The sequence below is a fragment of the Colossoma macropomum genome, unplaced genomic scaffold (assembly GCF_904425465.1).
Source record: "Colossoma macropomum unplaced genomic scaffold, Colossoma_macropomum, whole genome shotgun sequence".
Classification (NCBI taxonomy): domain Eukaryota; kingdom Metazoa; phylum Chordata; class Actinopteri; order Characiformes; family Serrasalmidae; genus Colossoma; species Colossoma macropomum.
The window spans coordinates 12612779-12639530 of NW_023494787.1; the positions used below are offsets into that span (position 1 = coordinate 12612779).

General features: G+C 38.2%; 1 protein-coding gene across 1 annotated transcript in view; it reads right to left on the bottom strand.

The window, feature by feature from the left end:
- Window positions 1–502: 502 nt before the first annotated feature.
- The window catches only part of sacm1la (SAC1 like phosphatidylinositide phosphatase a), a 43744-nt gene continuing 17494 nt past the window's right edge, over window positions 503–26752 (bottom strand). The window contains exons 5-20 of the mRNA XM_036566175.1: window positions 25898–26047; window positions 21729–21788; window positions 20535–20568; window positions 18856–18957; window positions 18654–18739; window positions 16630–16716; window positions 15257–15325; window positions 15064–15143; window positions 14197–14295; window positions 12753–12891; window positions 10729–10798; window positions 9789–9861; window positions 8457–8550; window positions 8251–8346; window positions 7696–7753; window positions 503–4399 (exon numbers count right to left, since the gene is read on the bottom strand). Coding sequence (XP_036422068.1) covers window positions 4263–4399; window positions 7696–7753; window positions 8251–8346; window positions 8457–8550; window positions 9789–9861; window positions 10729–10798; window positions 12753–12891; window positions 14197–14295; window positions 15064–15143; window positions 15257–15325; window positions 16630–16716; window positions 18654–18739; window positions 18856–18957; window positions 20535–20568; window positions 21729–21788; window positions 25898–26047 — 1434 coding nt within the window. The 3' untranslated portion in view covers window positions 503–4262. The remainder of the gene's footprint in view (window positions 4400–7695; window positions 7754–8250; window positions 8347–8456; window positions 8551–9788; window positions 9862–10728; window positions 10799–12752; window positions 12892–14196; window positions 14296–15063; window positions 15144–15256; window positions 15326–16629; window positions 16717–18653; window positions 18740–18855; window positions 18958–20534; window positions 20569–21728; window positions 21789–25897; window positions 26048–26752) is intronic.

The following is a 26752-nucleotide window of genomic DNA, read 5'->3' on the forward strand; positions in this document are numbered from 1 at the left end:
GAGATGTTTTGTAAAGAAGAATGGTCTAAAATACTTTCAGCCACAATCCAGACTCTCATTAGAAGCTATAGGAAGCGTTTAGAGGCTGTTATTTCTGCGAAAGGAGGATCTACTAAATATTGAGTTAAGGTTTTTTTTTTTGGTGCCCAAATTTATGCACCTGCCTAATTTTGTTTAGACAATTATTGCACACTTTCTGTAATTCATATAAACTTCATTTCACTTCTCAAGTATCACTGTGTTTGTCCCCTATATGATATATTTATTATTTTTTTATCCAAACAATCAATGATTTATAAAGGTAAATCAGGAAAATTAACAAGGCTGCCCAAACTTTCCCACCCCACTGTACATATATATATATATATATAAAAGAAATCTTGTCACATTATCCTCCATTACAAGTCAAGAATGTTTTTTCCTTCTCCTGTACAGTCACCATTTTGGAGGTGTTGTTCAGATACTGAATATAAACAAATACAAATAAACATGTTATGTTATATTTCTTTAATTTTTTTTATTTTATTGTCATTTTTGCACACTTTCAAAAAGGGTATAACATTAATGCATAAAAGTACAGCAGAAGAGTTGCCCTTTAGGCTACTGTGGAAGAATCCACCCAAATCCTAAAACTGCGAGAACTTCAGTGCGAAAGGGCAACTTCACCGACACCACACAGAGCAGTAACGTTGGGACAGGCAAAACTGTATAAATGTCATTTTTTGCTAAGAATTTCTGTGAGAGAAAATCAGAACCGCTTAATTATGATTCGTATCATTAAAGAACCACAACGTCAGAAACAAAGATTTCACAAGATTACAATTTATGTCTCTTAGATGAGAATTAACAATATCTGCTTAATAACGGTTATTATGTCTTTGAACCCACTGCCACTTTGTGAAGACTAACTGACACTTCTAATGATCCCACGCTTGGTTTAGAACAGATGTGAAGACTGAACCAAGACTGTGTGCTGATTGGAGAACTGACCATATCCGCAGTCCAGATTGCACATACAGTAATCAAACACTTTATTACAAAGTCGAGGCCTACACAACCTCTCTAAAATGATCAAGAAATGAGTTCACTTTCAGGAGAACAGTGACAAGTTTGATCAGGTCCAAAAATACAAATACCACATTGCCATGTTCCTTTACATTCATCCTCACTGCACGGTGAAGATCCCACCCCAGCTGCGAGCAGACATGTAAGAAAACTGCACGCTCGTTTAAAAGAGCACTGCTCCCTTTTGCTTAAAGAGGAATTCCACTTATTTTCCAAAATGTCTGCATAATTCAATGGATGAGATGTAAACAGTCATTCAGAATGGTTTGATGTGAAATGAGCTTTTATATATAATGTTGATGCTGGTAAAATAGTGGTAAATCTGTAAAAATCCATTTTCTTTGGCCACTATTTTGCCTTACAGCGCCCAGCATGTGTCTCTCCGCCAATAATATATTTTAAAAAAAAATGCTTTATGCCATAATCCTCTCAAAACTATCATTAAAACAATGACTCAGGCATCAGGCAACAAATTCATAAGCATTTCATGCAATAACTTTGTCAATAAACGCTTCAGACGACTGGTTCCTATCACCACCACTGTGAACAATTCTGACTTGTCTACAATGCACTACTGCACAACAAACCTCAAAGAATTTGTTTATATCCTAATCGCTTAATTATGCAGAAATTTTGGGAAAGAAATCTGCGGAATTCTCCTTTAACCCAGTAAGATGATCAGGTGCTGATTCTGTTATTGTAAACTATACAGTACAGTACATAATTACAATGTGATATTCAGAACAGACGTAAAATCTTTATTTATTCCAATGTACAATTTATAAATCACACCTTCTGAGGTCAAATAACTCGCTTTGTAAGCAGCTGTGCTACCAATGCATCTGACCACCTGGCTGCCGTTCTCATTGTGCAGTTTTCTAGCAGAGAAAGTGTTAAAAAGCTGTACTTTGATGAGCTTTATTAAAAAGTCACCAAACTAAAATAAGTCTGCCATATTAAATTTGAGTGTCCAGTATATCTGTGTGCATGTGCTTGCATTATTTCATCAAAACAGAGGGAAGACAAGAAAAAAACACTTGGAGTTCCACATTTTGCCAATCTAGTCCCAAACCACCTTTAGATTCTTTAAATTATGCCTTCATAGTCAATTTTAAGAAGCCTTATTAAACAGAATTTAATAGAAACTCTCTCCATCATCGCCCCCAAAGGAACCATTAAAACTTTCATTCCAGGATAAAGTTACTTGCCAAATATGCTTCCATATTATTAAATAGGAATAACAGAAAAGCGCAAAGGACAGGAAATCTGTAACATGACACGCAGTCAGACCTCAGCATCAACCATTTATATCATGAAGTGCAAATCTGCTCTCAGTATTCTACTGGCAATGGAAGAATAACACAGCAACCACAAAGAACAAACGATTAGGGAATGTGCTCATGCTCCTGGAATCTCTTTTAGTGTTGTGGTCCACGAATGGAAATCATTAGTAAAGTGCTGATGAAATTTACGTAAACCATTACCGAAACAGTGCGTTAAAAACTCCGCCCCTTCATAGCAGAGCCTCGGAAAGGAATGACTCCTCAAAAAAAATCAGATTTACACAATTTACACCTAATACAGTCAATCAGCCAGGACGTCTGTGGAGTGTGAAGATTGCTTCTTTAGTTTTGCACTGGAGCTACGAGGCTAATATAATAAATGTCAGTAACGATTTCGTTTACAGCCCCTAAGTTAACCAGTATGAGATACAAGCTCCAAAGTACTGTGTAGTTAGATTCAGCAAGGTAGTCTGACTAAATTACACTGAACAGGTTCTAGCATTAGTAAAATATCTCATAGTTGGATTTTTTATTTATTTATCTATTTTTTTTACTAAGAAAATCAACAAAGTGTACTTTTTGGTTTGTACACAACTGTACTATGTAAGTCTCTTAGGTCTTTCTACTGCCTTTTTACCACATAATATCTAGCTGGTGCTTGATGTTTCCAAATAAATATCCTGCTTAAACATGAAAATGAAATCTGCATTTATTTGCATAATAGCTAGAACCTGTTAGACTTTTTCTCAGTGTAATTTAGTTAGCCTGTCTATGTACGCCCATTTTACTCATAAGAATTATCTAGTACTCTGGAGTTTGTGGCTTACACTTACTCAGTTAATACCTAACTTTGCTAAATTGTCTTGAAACTTGCCATCGCGTCACCCAAAAAAATTACCTAGTACTTTGGAGTTTGTATCGCACTCCTACCTGGTTGATACCTTGAACATGAAGAAAGTGGTACAGATCTCTAGGTCACTAAAACCTTTTAAAAAATAGACTTCCGTTAGTCTCTTAGCTTAGCACAAAGCGAACGAAGCAAACTTCACATTCTAAACATGTCTTGCCCAATTGACTACGATTGATGTAAAATTCTGTAAATTTGATTTTTTGGTGGATCTCTCCTTTAACCCATGAGAATGCCTGCCTTCAAACATATCAGCAAATAAGATGTTAACTACATGAGAATTCACAGTACATAACTAGTAGAGCAGCTAACAGGAGAGATATAGAATCAAGGTAGACCATGGTTGAGATGCTATATTATGTGCTATTGGATAATATCACATTTTAAATGTTTGCCGAAGGGCCCCAATCCAACGCAGTGCAAAAAGAAATCTATGATCCCTCCTGATATGAGTGACATTCAGCATGTATGGTGACATTAACAATTCTCTGAAAGGAAAAACCTTCATTACACATGGACCAACATTTACACATCTAGGCAGCTGAATGCCAACCAAAATAACTTTGGTAACAATATTGCTCAGGAAATCTACTCTGCAATATTACGAAGAGGTTCACAATGAATTTACTGGCAAAGTACTGCTCGAACTACTGTGGTGCACAATTGACGACTCTACTGAAGTGCATACGCAACTGATGTGTGAACTGTGTGCCTTGTTCCCTTACGGTTGGTCACTGTACCATTTGCTTCAGAAGGTTACGTCCTGCAGTGCAGGAGGGAGACTGCATACACATGGAGGTGGGACAGGATGGTTAAACAACTTCAGCGTAGGCGAGCTCCTGCTGGAAGGCCGCGGTCTACGGTACGAGAAGGACAGTGTGGAGAGCAGATCAGTACAGACTCCAAGCCTGATGCAGCTGGGAGGAGAAAGAAGAGGAGGAAGAGGTGGGAGAGAGAGAGGAGGAGTGCAGGGCTGCAGGACCGAGCTGCTTTCCACACACGCACAATCAATCCATCTTCTCCTTCTGCACCAGCTTCGGCGCGTCCACAAACTCCTTCCCGTTGAACAGGATGACTGCGGCCGTGACGGCGCTGGCCGTGCCCCAGAACAACACGTACGCTAGCGTCTCTGTCCAGGTATCACCTGTTGAAAAAAGAGAGAGAGTGTTTAAGTTCAGCCTAAAATCGAATTCACGGTTTCTCGCCTTTGGCCAAACGTAGTCGATCAGACAAGACATGTTCGGTGTCGGAAGTTGGCTTCTTTAGTTTCGGACTGGAGCTACAAGGCTAATGTAGCTAAAAAGTAATGGATGCCCAGGTCATCACCACAAAATGACAGACTTGCTTATGGATAACACACTGGTACTTCAGGGGTGTAATGATTCAGAAAATTGAAGTTCGATTCGATACGATACAGTGGTGTCACAAATCAATTAAAATTTCGATGCGGCAAAAATAAATAGTGGCTGAAAACGTGCCTTACATTAAAACCTTTATTAGTCCATTTTCAGTATATTTCAGTATATTAGTATTCCAGTTATAAAAGTATAATATATGAACCAAAAGCTTATAGTTCCTACAGTTCTCTCACTGTAGCCACAAGCTAATACATAAGCCCAAAGGCAACACTAACCATAAGCCAGGGGTGTCAAACTCAACCAGTACAAGGGCCATATTAAAAAATCTCAACAAATCTGTGGGCCAGATTTAATTTCATTTTTAATTAATGTTGTGCCGTAACCCAAACTGGCCACTGTTGATTCAAAATATGCAAAACTTCAACAGTAAAATATAGACACTTGTAGTAGACCTTTAAATATTACATGCACATTTGAAATATTAAAAATTTAAATGTCCCCAGGTGCTCTGACTGGTGTGGAATTGCATAGAATTGCATAGAATTGTGTAGAATTGCGTAGAATTGAGGTGTAACCCTGTCTCATAGATTGTTGTTGGGGTAGGAGAGTCAGAGCGCACTTACGTTGCAGTGCATGCTGGGGTCTGTAATGCAGCGCATGTAAACCGGGCTAATATTTTGTGGGCCGGAGAGGACTGTCAGGTCAGATCAGGCCTGCTATCCTTGTGTTTGACACATGGGCCATAAGCAATTACAATACAATACACTGTGATACAATTCAAACCAATATGTTGTATTGCTACATCTGTGTGTTATGTCCAAAAGTTTGAAACGCCTTCTCTTTCACGTTAGACCAGAAACATTTTATTTTTGCTGGTCTAAGAGCGGACAATCCGGTTCAATCAACTGTCGGCACAATGGCTATTATACCACTTTGATGTTGTTTCCCTTGTGCAGAATACTGCAATTATAAATAAAGCTAAATCAGCTACAAATCATCATGGGATACAACTGCCATCAGCTAGTCCAATGAAACCCACCCTGCTTTCCCAACTGTGACTATTTGCATCTGTATCTACAAGAAAATAAATGTCATTTTTGATTTTTATTTGTCAAATCTGGACCAAAGTGCGTAGCATAGCTAAAAACATTAACAGCAGCCAGATTAAAGCCTGAGTTTTGTTCATAGTTTTTTATTTTGCCAAAATTAGTTTAATTTTAAGTAAATTAATTTACTTCCAATTACTTGCATTCACAATCATTTATTTAATTAAATTCAAATTAACTTGTATTGTGATTTTTACAAGCAGTGTGATCACAAAGCAGCCTTTCGGAAATCCATGTCCAAGCCCTAAATGAGAAAATCAAGCATGACAGTTGCAAGAAAAAAAGTCCCCAACAGCAAGAGGAAGAACCATGAGAGGAACCAAGACTGAAAAGGGGAACCCATCCTCCTCTGGTCGACACCGGATAGCAGGCAATAACAACAGTAATAGAAGTTGGGGCGCTTTCAGATGATAAGCGCTCATTGGTTTGCACTGCACTGCGAGTGTGTGGACGCACTGCCACTTCGCTCAGCACCGGGTTTGAATGGCACTACGCAGATGGAAAACATGAACCTAGCACAGTGTATTTACATGCAGTTTTGGAAAACATGTATTCAAGTTAAAAACAAAAATAAGGATATGGTTTTGGTCATTAAGTCGAGAAGATGCATTGGGAAAAAAAAGTGGTCATACATAACACTTCTCTCACTTTGTCTCATAGACAAATGAACTCATGCCCTTGTTAAGAACTCTGGGTCTAAGCTGGATTTCTCTATGTTAAAAACCAAGGTGATTTCCGAATACCAATACTGTGTCCTGTGGTTAACAAAACGGGTCAAAACAGTGTTTTGTATACATTTATCCTCCAAATGTCACAGGATCTTCAGAGTTATGACGTCACTACGAGGTCACTGAGTCAAAATATGAATTTTGTTACATTTAAGCTAATACTGCAACCCACTAAACTGACATCATAAGACTGGAAACGACACAAAAATACCCCACACAAACCAGAAAGCTTTATCAAATGTGGTCATCAACTTGTTTTGGCAGTAGTAAAGCACATTAGGTAGATTTAATCAGATTTTTGATTTATTTTTTGATCTATTTTTCTTACACAGAAGTCAAGCTTCCACTTAGAGCTGCTAGCATGGGCACTACAGAATGACAGCACAACATTATAGGTCAGCAAACTGGGTCAAAGTTTAATTGAGTGTTTGAACTTTGGGACAGAGGGGATTCATGAAGCGAGAGCCGCCACGTAGAACACAGTTACCTGGTTTTAGTGAGAGGGCACGGGGACTCATTCTCCCTTTATTTGTCTGTTTTCACACGCATATGAACTTGAGTGACATCCCGTTCTTAATCCATAGGGTTTAATATGATGTCGGCCCACCCTTCGCAGCTGTAACAGCTTCAACTCTTCTGGGAAGGCTTTCCACAAGGTTTAGGAGTGTTTATGGGAGTTTTTGACCATTCTTCCAGAAGCGCACTTGTGAGGTCAGACACTGATGTTAGACGAGAAGGCCTGGGTCGCAGTCTCCACTCTAATTCATCCCATAGGTGTTCTATCGGGTTGAGGCCAGTCATGTTCTTCCACACCAAACTCGCTCATCCATGTCTTTATGGACCTTGCTTTGTGCACTGGTGCGCAGTCATGTTGAAACAGGAAGGGGCCGTCCCCAAACTGTTCCCACAAAGTTGGGAGCATGAAATTGTCCAAAATCTCTTGGTGCTGAAGCATTAAGAGTTCCTTTCACTGGAACTAAGGGGCCGAGCCCAACTCCTGAAAAACAACCCCACACCATAATCCCCCCTCCACCAAACTTTACACTCAGATCAGAGGTCATCTAAAAGAATAAGAATGTAATCCATGATCGCCGTGAGGACCTGCTAGCATGAACAGAAAAGGGACTCAGAATAGTGTGAGGGAGGTGTACAATGTCTAAGACTGAATAGTTTTCTGTACCATCAGCCACTCAAACACAGACCCTAGCAGGAGTTCAAGGTGAAGGAATGATGGACTATTTTTCTTACCAGCCATAAGAAGGCAGATGATGCACATTGAGAAGGCCACCAACATGACAATGGGAAGCTAGAAGAACAGCAGAAACAAACCATATCAGTTATCACTGTCTGATGAAGAACATATCCATCCAACAATTAACTTATGACCTACACTCTACCCTTCCTGTCACTGGGGTGGAACCCTTAAGGGTACATCTCAGTACCTTTAGTCAGGGAACATAATTGTACCATAATCCATTGATATTACATTTTCTAAGTTGTGCTGACTCCACACACCCCGTCTCGTCTCCAGGCTTTTTATTTTATTGCTCTGTATTAAAACATTTGGTTATGAAAAGGTCCAAATATGAACTTTTCACCTGGAAAAACATATTTAAGGTTCATAGTTGGACCTTAAAACCACTGTTGTACCTTTGAGGGAACATTTACATTGTTTGTACCTTAATGAATAAAAAGTGTATCTGCACACACCTTTATTTCTAACAGTGTAGGACTAAACTCTGTAAAGTAACAGCAACTGTATAGTAATGAAATTTGGATCAGAAAAGGGAATAACAAGCTGACCGTGAGGAATTTCCAATCTTTCTGCACTCGAAGAGGTGTCAGGCCTTCCACACTTTCATCCACAGTGTAATTACCGAGGAAGAGGTCAATGGAGTCCTAGGACAGAAAAAAAATATCTGTTCTGATTTACAGTACCCAGAGAGCTGGTTCTTAAGCCTTATGAATGCACAGCAAAGCACTAAATGAACAAATGAATTCACACTTACTTGTCTGAAGCCATCAGAGAAGTTGTTCTTGTAGTAGCGAATCATGGAGTTCCAGCCGTCCATCACCAAACCCCACTGAGTCCTCTTTCCAGTCCTCGAGAAGAACAGTGAGAGTTAGGAGAAGAAGCCCTCACACTTCATAAGCATAAACCTTGCATTTAATTCTTTGCAAGTTTATTACTAACGTTTGTGTGGTTTCCTGCAATTAAAACATTTCATTTTTACATGAACTTAAAATTAAACAGGGTGTCTTTACTACTGTGGACATGTAGATGATCTCTGTTCCGATTAGTTGCACTGCATTATTAAAAAACAAAAAACAAAAAAAAAAGCAGTCCGGGCTGAAAGACTCCTTATGACATTTCAGTGTGAATGGGTGAGGCTGAACCTCAGTGAGCAGAATAGGTGTATAATGTAAATCATGATTTGTGGGAACATGTCTGTAATTTTTAGATCATTTTTATTCATCATGCTTGTATTTAAAAGGAAACCAGCAGCAGCTCTATACCAGTTATTTCTACCCAATAAGTCACTGTGAAACTGCTGCAAGGTAAAACAGGCTAATAAGTCTTCAAGTAAAACACTGAGTGTCTTTTAGATGCTTCAGATATTTGTGCGTAATATAGAATGGCTACAAAAGGTTCACGCAAATTGTTGTTAGCTTAGTGCTAAAAATGTACTAGAACCCCATAGGGACGCTAGCAGAAGTTAGCATTATCAGCATTATCGTAGAGATGTTTTTCCGCCTCACGTTTTGACCGAGTTTTGACATTTATGGCTTGAAGTGAAGGCCTTGCTGTAATAGTCACAGTTCACCACTGATGTAAATATGTTGGTCACAAAAACACAAAATTCTGAACGGACAGCTCTTTTTCCATACATGAGGTGGCGAGCAAATGATATGTTTTACAATATTAATAAAGCTCAGGTACAACTTCAAAGTTTTTTATTTAAAAAATGTGAGGAAAATTTAGTTTTCATAATATGGGCCCTTTAACACAGTAACAGTTGACTAAATAATGAATCTCATCAACTTGCATTGCACAGTTGTGACATCTTTTGGATTAAAATATGATATCTGATGAAATATCAGCTGCTTGTGTCCCCACATTCTCACACTGCATGCTTGGTCTTTTTTTTTTTATGTTAAAATATTGTTATACAAATAAATATGTATTTCAAATTTATTTATATATATTATTTATAACAACAATAACATCATACAAATAAAATAAAAAAAAATATATATTTTTTTATCACAAACTGAAGATGCCTGATCTCTGTATATATGAATGACCACACCCATCGCTAACAAGTACAAGTGCTGATTACCTGGTAAAGTCAGTCTTTAGGGCTCCCGTGCCTGCATACTGTTTAGCACATGCGTTGGCATTGTCAGCCCAGGCTAAGAGACAGAGAGAGACAACAAGATCAATTAAAGCCAGATACAGTGGTCTACTGCACTGATCAAGCTCATTTGATAGTACAGAATATGGCAAAGAGTAGGAGTGTAACAACATAATGTATCGTATCGTTTCATATGAGCCTCTTGATTCAATACACACAAATACGGAATAATGAACAACAGACTGGAGCAAACAAAGCACTCATTGTAATACTGATTATATTGCATGAAGTATAATAAAAATTGAAACAATCAAGCCCACAGTGAGGGCGGACCCTTCTCCCTATTAAGAAAGTATTACTTAATCACTTGAACTCTATGAACAGGTCATGGCAGATGTCATAAAGCTGTCATGCCAGATTTTTGTTCAGCAATATAACAGAGTCATGTTACCGTTACCAAGACAACTGTCATAATGCTTGATGCCACAACATCCATCATGACAATTAATGGTAATGGTAATGTGATGATGCTATATTGACGGACATAACACTATTATAATGTCATCTTAATGTCAGCTTATGGCAGCATTTGACGCTTGCAACCATGTTATGTAGCAGAGTTCAAATAAAACATAACTGCTTCGTCTTTTGTCTGAAAATCGAGAGCACGGAGGAACAGCACACTCCTCAGAAACTTCTACCAGCTTGCAGCTAGCGCATTATCATTAAATACTGAACTTTAACAATGTTGAAAGCTGTAATAAACTGAAAATGAAAATATTAACATATATTACCATAAGGCAAATTTTCAGGCTCTCCTAATTTTTGCTTTTCTAAAAATGGATCAAATCGAGACGCCACTATACTGCAGCTAACTAAATTCTGCATTTACAGTACAGTAAGAGGGTTATAAAGAAGTGAGCACCATTTTTGTAAATCTTCTCAAAATCAGCCTGCTCATCAATCTTCTGGCCAACGTGGAGGACACCCATTCTCTAAAAGGAAACACAACACAAACATGATCAGCTAACAGGGCTATGGAGGGTACAGGACATGTGTACTCACACACAGTGAACACAGCTGAGCTGAAGACCTGAACCAAAAGCTACAGCGTTAAAGTGGCAGAGCACCACTTTACAATAAGACTACCCTTATAAAGGGTTTATGAATGGTTTAGAATTAGTTTACAAATGGTTATTAATTAGGTCACAAACACTTAAAAAATTGTCAATAAGCAGTTATAACAAATAAGTAAAAAGGGCAACAGCTACCTGTTGACTGTCAAATAATGAGCCCACACTCATCTACACTGGTAAACTACAGATTTTTCTGATTACATATCTTACTTTATTTTCTCCATTAGTCAGCATTAAACCTGTCAGTGTTGCAGGACGGCAGGGAGGCGGACCCAAGTGTAGAGGGGAAATCTCGTGAAAAAGGGTCCTAAATGACTTTGAGGTGATGGAGTGTGAATTTGGTAATTGTGCACATTGGAGTTGAGGTGACCCAGAGCCAAGCTCGGAGCTAGCACAGGCAAAAACGGGAAAAACACCTCAACGAATGGGAAATGAAAAGGGCAAACAAAAGGGACGCTGAAAACAGCGTGCTTAAACAAAGACTGAAATAGAAGAGTGAAATAAAAAATAATCAGAAAACAAAAATTACTTTCTCTGTAATTATGAGAGGAAGGCAGACTTCATGTTTCACTTGTTTGCTCTTTGTGGAGCAAATACCTTTTGTATGGCTTGGAGCCGTTTTCTTGCTCAGGGCTTCTTGTGGTTTTTAAGTAGTTTTGAGGAAATTTCTCTCTTTTGTTTTTTCCAGCCCTCTTTCCGTTTCTTTTCTTTTCTTTTTCATTTCCTTTTCTTTTCTTGTTGTTTAAAAACCCACTTGGCCTAAGTACCGTACTGGTCACCCCTCCACAAAGGTGTGACAAAGGGCTACTGTTTGCCACAGCCTTAAGTAGAGGAGTCCACAGGTGTGCCAGGTTGGGCCTAATCAGCTCGAGGGCTTCTGGGAATTGGAGTTCCCTGAAATTATGACACCTCGCCGCAATTGCCCTCTGCTGGTGGCCGGCGGCGCAGGCTGGACCCTTACAGTCAGCTTCATCAGATATTCCTATTCATCAGATATGTATGCTCACAGGTCACTGATGTCCTTTTTATTTATGTTATTATTCTTATTGTGACGTTTATGATCTAATTAACAACAGTTAAAAACTTATTTTAAAATCATTCATAAACTATGAGGGCTCAGCTGTATAAAAAAATTTGAACACTTGGTTGAATGACATGTTCAGTTGATTTTCTAAGTGAAAATAAGGGAACACATTATCAACATAGAACAAACTTAGCTGAGTTTAACATATTGGAAACATACAAAATATAAAAATGTACCATAACCTGCATATTTTAGTTTTTTATTAATTTTTCCCAAATATGTAAAATTCAGCAAATAAATAATAAAAAGTAATCATGCATTTAAAATGTACAGCAGTGTGTTCTCTGTAGTGTATGTCACTTGACTGGGGTGTCCAAACTCGCATACGACTGTAGTCTTATTGTAAAGTGGTACCCATAGTAGTTTGACATAAGACTAATTTAACCCAACTTCCCCTTTACACCAGCTGTGAGCTAATACATATTCGGTGTCTGAAGTTTTCTTCTATACTTTTGCACTGGGGCTACGAGTTGAATGTAGCTAAAAAGCAATGAAAGCATATATTCCACCAGTTAGCGTCATGCTAACTCCAGGCCTAAATCACCACACATTTGCCTCAAACCACGGTGAGTTGTTGGGTCATCTCAAATAGACTTGGTTACGAGGTTTCTGACACTGTAGAACATTCTGTTATTTATAGATATGAACAAAAGTCATACAGTATATTTGAGATTATTCAACACCTTGTTTTAAGGATGTGTATGGCATCAGCCGGCCACCGGCTCTTACCTGGAGCTGGCTCTGCAGAGAGCGTCTGGCTAAAAGGCTCTGAATGACGTTGGTGCGGTCCAGGCAGTCCATGCAGTTACTGCGGAACGTTCCGGACTGCTCAGATACCAACCTGCCGTCCGAGTTCAGCATGAAGTACCTGCAGACATAAACAAGTTATAAAGTATGTAATTAGTTCATTTTAAAGGGGAATTCCACATCCTTTTTACTGAATTGCGCTTCGTAAGATGTAAACAAAGTCTTTCAGAGCTGTTTGATATGAAATTTTCCATTGCTGAGAAACTTTTGCAGAATCGTTCACAGTAGTGGCGATAGGAACCAGATGTCTGAAGAGCTTAATGTCAACTAAAATGTCTCTACAAGAGTTAAATGCCTCTAAAAGCTATTTAACAAAGTTATTACATGAAATAGTTGTGAATATACTGTCTGATGTCCGGACATTGTTCTGTGATAGTTCTGAGAAAGTTTTGGCCTAAAAAGGTGTTTAACATTACATAGAAAAACTCACATGGTTCTTCAAGAGTTCTACAGTAATGAAAATGGTTCTATATATTACCTTAAACATTCAACGAACCCTTTGCATAATTAAAGGGTTTACTGCATCGTGAAAGGGCTCTTCAGATTGATGGCGCATGTGCTGTATATGGTTCTATATAGGACCTTTTTGAATTGTTACAAGCTTCACATCATAACAACAATAGAACATTTTTGGTGCTATATAGAACCCTTTTCAAAAAGGTTTCATTTAGAACCATACAGAACCACATACAGCACTTTCACCATGATGAAGAACCCTTTCATGATGCAAAGAACCCTTTAATCATGCAAAGGGTTCTTTGAGTGTTCATGATTCTATATAGAACCATTTTCTTTACTAACGAAACCTTGAAGAACCATTAATTATAAGTGTGCAGTTGCACTGATGGTTTTTATAGTAAATAAAATGGCTATATTTGTGTTGTAGACATGGTGACCTCTGGTTCCTATCAGCACCACTGTAAAGAAATCTGAGTCTGTAAGTCAACTCAATCACTGAATTACGCAGAAATGTTGATGAAAAGTTGGTGGAATTTCCCATCAACACAACCAAATGTGTTTACTTATTTAACACAGGCAGTGTGTCCTGATTTGTAACACAAAGATATGCTCTAAATACAAAATGTTAAATAAAAACTCAAATTCACACGTTCATATTATTAGAAATTCATTTGTCTTTGTATTAAACTACAAAAATCAAAGAAGTCAATGTGTAATGTGTTTAAACAGTGATAACATAAAAATGTATCATCACTACTACATTTATTAGAATGAAATGCTGCAACTGAGCTGGCTGTCAGTTTTTTGGCTGGTTTGATTAGTGGCTTGTGTCTTGATGTAAATAATCACATAATATCATCATTCCATAACGTCCCATTAACTTTGGGGAACAGTGCTATAGACCTACCCAAACTCATCCTGCATCTCCGCCACAGCATCCACCAAAATCTGCAGGCGATGCCATCTCATCTTACTGCACTCCTTATGGAAGTCAAAGGCTATGTACCTCGAATGAAGAAAGGTCAGTCAATTTACACCCATATGTAATAATATGCAACAAAAGTTCAGGTCAAATGACATGTTTTGTCGATTTTGGAATAATAAGTGAGATGATCAGTGGAAATAAGCACACTTATTTGCACAGGGAGCACACTTCTGCACATTTTAGTGCACTGTTTATGTGCTGAATTTAACATACTGAGGAAGAAATAACATAAAATAATAACATAAAATGTGACCTCTGCAAAAGTAAAAAGCACATGCTTTATTTTTTCCCCCCAATATGTTAACCTAAAAAAAAATGGAAATTGCGTTTTTAAAAATTTCCTGAAAAATTTCTTCCTGTAGAGGATGTGTTAGCCTTTTTTCACTTAAATAAATATTACTGACCTGTTGCCAATTAACCTAATTAATTGTGAGATGTTTTATCAGGTGTGTCTCTTTTAGCATTACACAGTTTTTCTTTTGTTGCCCCCGTCCCAACTTTTCTGAAATACGTTGCTGGCATCAAATTCAAAATGACATATATTTTCCAAAAAACTATTAAATATTAAGTTTTAACATAAGAGATGTTGCCTTTGTGCTACTTTCAATTAAATACAGGTTTTAAATGATTTGCACATCATTGCATTTTGTTTTTATTTACATTTTGCACAGCGTACCAACTTTTTTGGAAACAGGGTTGTATATTACAGATATGAAGCTGCTATATTCACTAAATTAAAACAAACAGAAAGGATAATGGGCATTGTAAATAACAGGCGAGGATACTTACTTGATCATCCCATTTTCCATGCTATTCACCAATTTGGCAAATGCCTGCTCAAGGGGCAACTCTGAACCCTTCTGATTGACCTGAAACACACAAACCAAAACTAAAGACTTTCTAAAGGCTTCCACAACATTCAATATACAAACACAACTGTTTTCAAAGTCCAAAAAGTATGTAAATACATTTTTTTTTTTACCAAATTAAGAATCACTTGCTTCCCATAAATGAGGACCTGGGAGTCAAAATGCCTCTGAAGTCCATCCAGCTATGAGAGATAAACATACATGTTACAGTGCGTTTTGTATAAAAACATGCAGGTCATAGGTTTATAAATAAGGTCTGTTTGAGTTTCCGAGTCTTCACCAGCAGATGGTGCTGTTACTCTGACGAAATGACCCTTGTGCACTTTTCAAAACTCCTGCTGATGATGAAATAAAAGACCATTTTCTGGTCAAAGGACAGACACGAGATTAAGGTGCAAAATAAGTCATCATTTTTATGGACTTTTTTGTCTTGACAACAACCACAGCGGTAAAAAAACTTGTGGAGGATGATAAAACGCTGAGACATGCAAAGATCGTGTAGGTGAACATACATCGGCTGCTTTTAGTCTAATGAGTTATCCAGACAGATTTTGAACAGACAGCCTTAGTTCTGTTTTGTCTGTGGATCACAGGATCTACAGTACTGTGGAAAAGTCAGAGACCACCCTTCATTTATTTCCAGTCCAAATAGCCATTAAATATAAGTTATTAATTTATTTTTTTAGGGGATATTTCTGAGGACATTTGACATAACTTGCATAAAGGAAGTGAAAATCAAGAGAAAACAAGTGGGAAAGTTTGCAAAACTGGAGTTTAAAAACATGATTGAAAACATACGAGAAAATGGGTCTCTGACCATGGCAGGCCACCAAAACTGTCCCCTTCAGATAAACAGCACTTTCAAGCCCGAAATTTGCCCCAGATCTGAAAACATCCACAGGTGTTTCTGTCCATCCTTCCACTGTGAGAAGACCACTCAGCGCTATGAGTCTGAAAGGATGTGTAGCTGTCAAGAAGAACCTCACTGAGAAAAGGAGGCAAACAAAGAAGCTGCTGGTGTTCTCAGAACAATGGACTGACCACCCCAGAGTCCAGACCTCAACATCACTGAATGTGTTTGGGATTATTTGGATTGTGCAAAATCAACTTCTAAGACTGAACTTTGGAGGTGTGGAAAAATATCCCTGCAGGTTTCTTTAAAAGACTGAAAGTGAGTCTCCTAAACAGAGGTAATGTAAGAAAGGTAAAGGGCGGACACACCAAATAGTGAAAAAATGTGACATTATATCTAGTTCTTGAGGCAGCCGAGTATCTTTCTGTCAAATGCAAGTTTTCTGCTTTTTCTTGCTACTTGAAAATTAATAACTTTTGTAAGTAAATTTAATGGCTGTTTTGACTGGAAATGAAATCACTGAAGGGTCGTTTCTGACTTTTGTACAAAGAAAATGTGAAAATGCTTAAATCACTTGTAGAGGACGACAAAATGTAATTTTATCAAACACTGTTTGCAGAATCAAAGGCTCACATGATTGGTGGTGCTACTGATCTGTGGCTTTGGCTTATACTTCAGGTTGGGTCTCTGAGACCAGAAGAACGGCATGGAGCCTCGAGTCTGTTAGAAGAGATGGAGAAAGAGTCAGAGGGAGTTTAATCAAAGCTCCCTAAATATGAAACACAGTGTTGAAACCAGACTGCAAATTTAAGCCAGTTTTGTCCAACCTGTAATAACAAAATGTTCTTAAATCTCAGAGGAACCTTAAAAAGCCTTCATAATACATAATAATATATAAAACTTAAAAGCAATACAAATAAAGTATGTTTCCTTGGGTGCTTATAAGAGTAACACTTTACTGTAGGGAAGTATATATAAAGCTACATGACACCTACATAAGCCCTTCATGACAACTGACACAGACCTACATAAGCATGTGTACTTATGCCTATAGGTGTGATTTGTCAAGAAGGTTGGCCAACACTGGAGTCAAACTGACATAACACCTATGCTATATGTCCAAAAGTATCCAGACAGCCCTTCTCATTAGTGAATACAGCTATTAAAGTGCACTTATTGATGACTCAGGCGTTCAACTGAACACACAGCTTATATAATCTCCATAGAAAAAGCATTGACCAAAAATAGAATGCGAAGCAGACACACATGAGCCTAAGGTCACCATATGTGTTGGCCTGAAGGGTATAAAGCCATAAAACCATTAGGCTGTGGAGCAGTAGAACTATGTTCTCTATATCATCCAACATCAGTAGCTGACCTCACTAATGCTCTTGCGGCTGAATGCAATCAAATCCTCACAGCAATGTTCAACATCTAGTGTAAAGCCTTCCCAGAAGAGTAGAGGCTGTTAATGCAGCAAACGGGGGAACAAGCTATGTAATAAATACCCTTTATTTCAGAAGAAATGAAGCGCAGGTGTCTACAAACGACGGTGATCAGGTGACACTTTTTGCTGACATTATGTTGCGATGACACTTTCTGAGGTGAAATGACAGATTTGTTGTTTAGTGTATGTCATACTGTACAATACTGATATCGCTTGTCAAGTCAGGCTGGTTGAAGAAAAGTGAGCATTTTCTGTGGCCCTCAAGGAAAGTTATTGTTCCATGTATATAATGTAAGTGATGCCACAGCTTCATACAATCAGAATTATATGTCTGATATACACTAAGCTACAAAATCAATTATTATAACATGCTATGTCATTTCACCAAAAAAGTGATCCAAAAACTTGGCATCTAAACTAACAAAAGCAGCCTTTATGTCAGATGCACTGTAAAAAATGGTACCTTGGCAAGGTTGCACCTTGTCTTAAATCTATCTGACATATCTAAATACCTCATGTTAATATTTTTGTCAGCTTATAAGATTGTTCAACTTATTTCAAATCAAAATCATGTTTATTGTCACATCACATTTACACAGGTGGAAAGTGAGTGAATCTTAGGTGCGTAGCCCCCCTATAGAATTTAAATACAATATATATATATATATATACAAGCAAACTTACCTGCCAAAATAGTGAGATAACTTTACTTAATAAAATTACTTTAAACAAGTAAAAACATCTAGAAAGTAGTTACATAATCTTATAACATTTGTACAATGTTATTAGATAACAAATCTAGTCTAAATATTAGATATTTACATTTAAGATGACTTCTCTTGTTAAGATATCATTTTTTGCAGTGTGACATCTACAGACATCTATAGACTTTAGAAAATGTTTATGTAGGTTTGTGTCATTTATCATGACAAGCTTATGTAGGTGTCGTGCAGTCTTATGAGCACTAACCTACAGTAAGGGGTTACTCTTATAAGAGGTTCTTTCATCCAGAACTATGCAACTATGCTTTTGAAAGGGTCCCTTTATTTAGCTCTACAGTAATGTGTCAGGAACTCCACTACACATACATTTAAAACAGCTCCAGAAGCACTTCTATCCTTCTAGGCGAAAAACCTTCTGGAATCATGTAAAACCCTATTCTAGATGTTTCGGAGGCTTAGTACATTGATCCACACTCAGTTCTACCAACCTGCACGAAGGCGGCTCTGGAGTTATTATACTGAACTATCTGCTCTGTTTCGACAAAGTTAGCAGCATGTCCTTCTGAGTCAATCCCTTGGGGAAAAAGGTAAAAAAAAGATAATGAAAAGAAGATGTTATTCAAACCATAACTATACACATAAGACTGTGTGTATATTTGTGTGGGAGATACTCAGGAGGTATCAGCTTACCTCGGACGTAGTATCGTACCCCAGCTCTGAAACAGCTTCTCCTGGAGATGAGGATCCACTCAAATATCTTCCCATTGATACAGCAAGGCTTCATCGCAATAACTGTTCACCACGGTTAAGGCTCAACACCACCCACTCACTAACAACTTACACCTTATACACCTTCTATATAACTTACAGCAGAACTAGGGGCAAAAATATAACATCACTATATGCATCATTATGTTTCACTTTTTCTGAGGCTTGATGAGTTGGAAAACATACAATGCACCAAATAGTGCCACATTTAAAAATGCCCATCAAAAACGTACCCTTCTATGGAGGGACATTAGACAGGCAACTTATAATTAAAGTTCATTTAGTTACACAAAGCCTTGCTGACCAATACGATTGTCAGTTCCCAATTAAAGCGAAAAAATATATATATACATACACACACACACACACACACACACATACACACACACACACACACACGTTTGTCTTGCTATACATATGAGGACATACAAAGGTTTTGATTTTTGTGTTACTGTAGCTAATAATACTACACCTAAACCTAACCCTAACCTTAACCTCAATCTCCAAAAGGAATTTGCTCTTTTAGTTTTCAAATAAAAAAAGTAATTGTGGTGAAAACAACACATGCTCAAGTGAGGACCAGTGAAATGTCCTCACTTGAGCAAAAATTTCATGTAGTCCTATCATAGTAAGGACATGGGGTCCTCACAAGTATAACAATACAAATACACACACACACTCACACAAATATATACATATATACATATATATCGCTGATGTCAGAGGAAAACCTCGTATCACTATTTTTGAGTTTTTGACATAATTTGAAAATACCTGTTACCCTTCACATCATATGTAAGTTTCATGATGAATGGACGAAAAGAAACTACCCAAAAAAGTAAAGTAGGTTTTTTCCTTCTCCTGTAAAGTTACCATTTTGGAGATACGAGGTTTTGTTCTGACAACAATGCTATACACATTTATATACACACACTACAGAAAGTCATATTCTTAAATAGCACAAATATTGCAACACTGGGAATCTACCCAGATTTCTTCGTGGTTTTGGTTTCTGCTGACATCTTACTTTCACCTGTTCTTTCAACATTTTTTTAATATGTTATTCACACAGTAAAGGTCTGGATATACTTCACATGTTTTTGTTATTAGAATCAAGATAGTGTTTTCCGAAGTGGCACATCTGTCTAAGGCTTCAGCCTTTCGTCAAGAGATCATGAGTTCAAATCGAGAAGCATCTGTAATTATCAATGCATTATCAGCAACGTTATTAGCCAGCTAACAGGCTCATATTCAAACACGTGATCTGACAAAAGAGAGAAACCTTACACATCTTAAAAATGCCTGGCTAAATCACTTTAATGACACTCAGTTAGTCGGTGAGCATTTTTCAAAGAAGATTCCCTCAATATGAATAAGAAAACATACCCACAGGTTACTATGAGGTAATTTATCATAATAACCATATCACACTGGTATATCACCCATCCCGATCGACCACACAATTCTCAGTCTTGATAACGGACACTGAGAAACACATTTAACAGCTCAGTGCTGCCCCCTAATGTATAATCACATTACTGAAGATTACCAAGTGTCCTCAAACCTGGCAAATAAACCTACACAGCAGACTCAAAGGATACAGCCATGGACTACCGGAAAAGCGAACTTCTGAAGCTAAAAGAGAGAAAACATACAAGTTATAATGTACATGGCCAAAAGTATGTGGACACCCCTCCTAATTATTGAATTCAGGTGTGTCGGCCACACCCATTGCTACCAGGTGTATAAAATCAAGCACATAGTCATGCAATCTCCATAGACAAACACTGGCAGTAGAATGGGTCGTACAAAGAGCTGACTAAACGTTGCACATCATGGGAAGCCACCTTCTCCACAAGTCAGTCTGTGAAATGTCTGCCCTTCTAGATCTGCCCCGATCAACTGCAAGTGCTATTATTGTGAAATGGAAGCATCTAGGGGAACAACAGCTCTGCCACAAAGCGGTAGACCACACCAACTCACAGAGAGGGACGCCGAATGCTAAAGTGCACAGAACATAAAAATCGCCTATCTTCTACTGCATCACCCACGTTCCAAACCGCCTCTGGAAGCAACATCAGCACAAGAAACTGGACACAAGCCCAAGATCACTATGCACAATGCCAAGTGTCGGCTGGAGTGGTGTGAAGCATGTCGCCAACGGACACTGGAGCAGTAGAATCATGTTTTCTGGAGTGATGAATCACACTTCATTATCCGCCAGTCTGATGGATGAATCTGGGTTTACCATATGCCAGGAGAACGCTACCTACCGGAATGCATAGTGCCAAGAGTAAAGTTTGGTGGAGGAGGGATAATGGTCTGGGGCTGTTTTTCAGGCTTTGGGTCCCTCAGTTCCAGTGAAGGCTAATATTAATACTACAGCAAACATTTTAGACAATTATATGCCTCCAACTTTGTGGGAACAGTTTGGGGAAGACCTTTGGAACACCTTTGGAATGAATTGGAACTTGAACTGTGAGCCAGACCTTGTCATTCAACATCAATGCCGGACCTTACAAATGCTCTTTTGACTGAAGGGGCAGAAATTTACAAAGACACACTCCAAAATCTTGCGGAAAGCTTCCCAGAAGAGTGGAGGCTATTATGCCCACAAAGGCAGGCAACTCTATAATAAAGCCCATGGTTTTGGAAAAAGATGTCCAACAATTTCACACAGGTGTGGCGGTCAGGTGTCCACATACTTTTGGCCGTGTAGTGAATCTGTATTTGTGGCGCTTAAACTCATAGTGTATGACATATGTTATAGTAAAGTCAAGCGCAAATCTGCTCACCTCTGGTTGTGCAAAGAAATCCCTCAAAAGATATCCATTCCACACAAACCTCTGATCTGCCTGTAAGGAGAAGAAACCAAACAGTGAAGACATCTTCCTCACTAAGTATGAAAACAGTTTAACGCTGGTTCTAAAATATGACTGTATTGATGCACCAAGGTATTATAGAGCACTGTGTTGTTCACTGAAAAATCTTGTGTTTGTAGGCAAGTATGGCCCAATGTTGGCGAACAGTGTCAGCAGATTTGTTTATTTAGAATATATACGGTAGTGTGTTCCTGTGAGTAACATCACGACTGTGATTTAGTCGCGGGCAATGAGACGAAGGCGTCTTCAGTGGATCATTACAGGACGTTATTTGCAGTAACACACAATCGTGAGTGTTCTATTGCTTTTATGCAACAGTTCTGCAAAATAAGAGATAAAAGTAAAGCAAAGCGAGTCCAAAATGAATGGGTTAAGATGCAGCGTTTGAGTAAAATGCTTAAACATTTTAAAATAAAAGAATGCATTCATATCCTGAACACAGAATACCATAAAACATTTTGACACCGCTGTTATATTTTCAAGTGCTTTCAAACTCGAGTCATAGAAGTTTTTTACAGTTTGCTGTAGAAAAAGGAAACATACAGGGAAGTTTTCTTTGCTTATTTAGTAAAATACATCCTTCTACTTTCTAAAATTAAAGGAAAGTTCTGGGCGAGTGATTAGAAACTATTTTAACTTTTTGTTTTTAGCCGTTTAGCTCCATTCTCCCCCATTCATTGAGGACTCGCTCGCGGGCACCCTCTGCTGTTTAGCAGTCCTGTTTTTGATATAACAGGGGAAATAGGAAGAGACCACGCTCCTCATAAACCAGCTCTGCTAGCACCTAAATGCTCCCTCTCTTTCAATGGGGGAAAAAAAGCATCAAAATAAGGTTTCATTTTCGACATCCATGTTGTTTTATCTGCTGCCAATAAATGACTAGAAGCTTATTATTTTGGACCTCTGTAGACCCAAGAACTGCAGCAACACCAAAAGGTCTTAAGAAAAGTATGAACTGTCTAAGCTTGGCTTGATTTTAGCTCGCCCAAGCTGTAGATTCACTCAGCCAACCTGTGACTCCATGTGAAGCGCGTTGCAAAGTATTACAAGTGAAAAGCACCCTGAATTTGTTATCCGCTTGGGATCATTTTTTAAAGCCAATGATGTCCAGCTCCCCCTTGTCACAGGCTTTAGTCAGTACTAGTTGTGTGGATACTGAGGCTTGTAAAATAGTTTGTTTACACAGAGTCAGACACAGTCAAACTGTGAACGTCATTACATGGCAATGTTTAGCACAGAAGCCTGTATTTATTTGATTTACACCACTGCAACAATGCTAATTTCCAAAAGGCACTTTATAGGTTAACAGGAGTGCAATAGCAGCTGTACACAAACCTTTAAAGCTTAAAACACGGACATTTGAAGCTTATATCTGTTTGTAACAGACGTTCAGGTAAGATATGCCTCATTCAGTGATGAACTGAAACCTCTAGCCCGTTGAATCCAGGCCATTAATGTAAAAACATAAGGAAAAAGCCCACTTCTACAATAACGCGAGCATCCCTATGGGAATCTAGCGCTAAGCTACACACATGAACAATTTTTAGCAGATTAAACACAGACATTTAAAGTTTTTAAAAGACTTTCTGTTTTCTGAAGTTTGTGGCACGTGTTTGCATAAATTTGACCTTGTATCAGTTTTACATGCACTCTTTCAGTAGAGAGGCCTGGCATAGCTGCCACTGTTTTCCGTTTACGCTTTTTTTTTTTTAAAAATGGTCTGCCGCTGGCACAGTTAGTGACGTATCTAGGGCTTCTAGAAGGTCTAGAGTGATGTTATCAAAAACGTGAGTGGTTGATTCCTCTGCCACTTCCTAATTATGCTGGTGGTTGATCTCACGCATTAGGCCTTCTCTTCAGCTAGACACCAGTTAGATAATACAGATACCGCTGAGAAAAACAATTCCTGAGAGGCCAATTTTGAAGAATTTTATCTTTTCGCTTCTACCCAAAATTTAACAATGACACAAGAATAGTATTGTAATGCTACATGTTTAAATGCAAACTGAAAAACAGTTAATAAATTATACGTGTGAATTTTTTTTAGTTCTCAGAAAACATTAGGCCTTCTCTGAGGGCCCTGAAGGCCCTGAGGGTTCCCCTGTGGAAATTTGACATACTCCTGTCATCTCTCTCTTCTTCAGAATTTGACCAAACAGTCTGCAGATCAAATACTATCTTGCAGATGTTATCTAATGTAACCACTTTCTGTTTTTGTATTTGCTGAAGTAGAAACCTGGTAACATATCTGCAGCATCAAGCGAGTTACTTGGCAACCGGTGCTCAGTGGTTTGATACAGTTATCGGGGGAAAAAACATCACAAATGACAGAACGCTCCTCACCACCTCCGATCGTGTGGTCGGAACTAACTGTGGTAAAATATTAGTAATAATGTTTTAGTGATAAATAAAATTATTCATTTACCGTTACTGTATTCTAACGTATTGCATTCTGTCACTGTTTTATAAAAACAATCAGCCACTTGAGGCTGTGAGTTACGGTGGATTTACCACAAACTATTGTAACACACAACTTCCTGGGGCTTTTTGCCTTATTAAATGCTTTTCTCACTTAAAATACATTAAAAGCTTATGATGTTAACAACTCAACTAAACAGGTGTTTCGTCCTGACCAAACCGGTCCACCACACTAAGGGACTTCACATGGGTAAAGACAAAGGAAAAGAAAAGGGAGATGTAGCAACAGAGAATGTGCAACAAAAAGAACAAGAGCGGGAGATGAGTAATAGATAGACAGATAAACAGAAATAGAAATGGGGGAATTAAAGAAAGGTGAAAAAAAAAAATGGTGGTAGAGGTGTTAAAGGTTATAAGGTCATATCTACCACCTGATAACCACCAAACAACTGACACAGCAGACAAATTTCAACAAGGTTATAGTACAGAAACAAACCACGAGAGAAGAAATAAAAAGCCCCAGAGCAGAACTGGAGAGGAGTTTTGATGTCTTAACACTGCACAACACACAGAGACAGAAAGAAAAAGACCAGGAAACAGAGAGAGGGCTAAAGACTTAGACAGCGAGAGACAAAGGAAGGGTTAAGGGAAGGAAGATAAAAGGATGAAGAGACGATGTTAGAAAATGTGTTTGAGGTTTTGGTGCAGGGTGCAAGATTCCTCGCAAGATAACCATCACCTTTCTTATTCTTACACAAAGCAGAACACAGCAGGCAGCGTCTGAACACATCATAATAAAGGTCCTGTTATAAGAAAACTCCATTGTTTTCAGGTTTTTTTTTATTTATTTTTACACTACTTGAAAATGTCAGTTGCCTTTTATATTGTGTAATATTATTAAAATTATATTGGATGTTCATTTAAGAAAGCTTTTTTTCCTTCTTTTCGTTATATATATATATATACACACACACACACACACACACACACATATATATATATATATATCTCGCTGCTGTCGGAACAAAACCTTGCATCTCCATTTTTCGCTGTTGTTCACTTTTTCAAACAAATTGAAAATGCTTGTTTTTCCTTACATAGTGTGTTAATTTCACAATGAATAGACCAAAAGAAGTGGCCCAGAATAACTTGAAAAAGTCCCATTGACTAACATTTAAAGTATGTTATATACACAAACATGTACACATATACACACTGTACATATATATAGGTTTACTGGTTGTTATGGACGGCAAATAAAACGACTCCTGGTTTCTATCACCACCACTTTAAATAAATTCTGAAAAATTGCTGGAGTTCCCCTTAAAGATACTTTAATGGGTTAGAGAGGAAGTACATGTGTTTTTGTAAGATGAGCTAATTGGGCTAATTTAAGCGCACCTAAGCCGTAGATTCACTAAGCCAATCTGTGATTCCCTGTCAAATGCGTTGTATTACACAGAGTGAAACAGCCTAAATTTGTTATCCGTTAGGGGTCATTTTAATACACAACGTCAAGTGTGAGCACCTCTCAGAACAAATTCCTTTCTATGAGAAGATGTACTTGATTTACAAAAAAATTGAATTCTGATTGTGATATTCATTCTTCTCTAATATTCATATCTTCTCTCCCTGTCCCCGTCCCCTTCCCGTCTGTCTCTCACCCTCTCGAGCAGGCTCATCTCCTGGAAGTCAGGGCTGGTGTTTGCGAGCCGCTGCTGGGTGTGAGTCAGGTCATAGTCGGTGCAGAAGTAGAAGCCGTCTGTGTTCAGAACGCTGTTGATCATCGACAGGAATGTTTTGTTGTCCTGCATCTGTGTAAAAATAAATAATAGTGAAGTTATAAATACTAGCATAACTGTAGTAAAAGAACATACAATGGCCATCAAAACTTTGGGGACACCTAGCTAAAATACTGTTTACAAATGAGTATGTTTTAATTGCTGGTTTGCAATGAGTAAACATATTAAAGGACTGCTCAGTGTTATTTTATTTATCAAACATGTAAATATTAGTAATCATGCTACGTTGGGAATAATAGATCCCACTTTAAATGCTTGCTATGACCCCAAATCAGTAACAGATTATTGCCATGCTTCATAGGGAATTTCAGAGGCTTAAAAATAATTCTGCATCATCAAATGAGGTGTCTGGCAGCCTAGTGGCAGGAGAGGTGAGTCATTAACCAGATGTCTGCAGGTTCAAATACCAAGACTGACTGGGTAAACCTGGTTGTGTGCTTGGGAAAGGCACCTAACTCCCCCCCCCCGCCGCTGGCAATGCTGCCCTGTTGGTGACGCTGTGCTGCTCCCAGACTGGGCACAGTTAGGCAGCAAAATGACCAATTTCCCTTGTAGGATCAATAAAGTGCAACATAATAGAAAACTACTTTTCTCATGTTCGGATGGTGTTGATCTTTGTGCAGAGTTTTGTGCAGCTCTGGGTGTTGTAAAATAGCCAAAACTAGCCTTTTCTCTGTTGGGGACTAGAGAGAGAGGGCATTATTGATTTTGACTGAC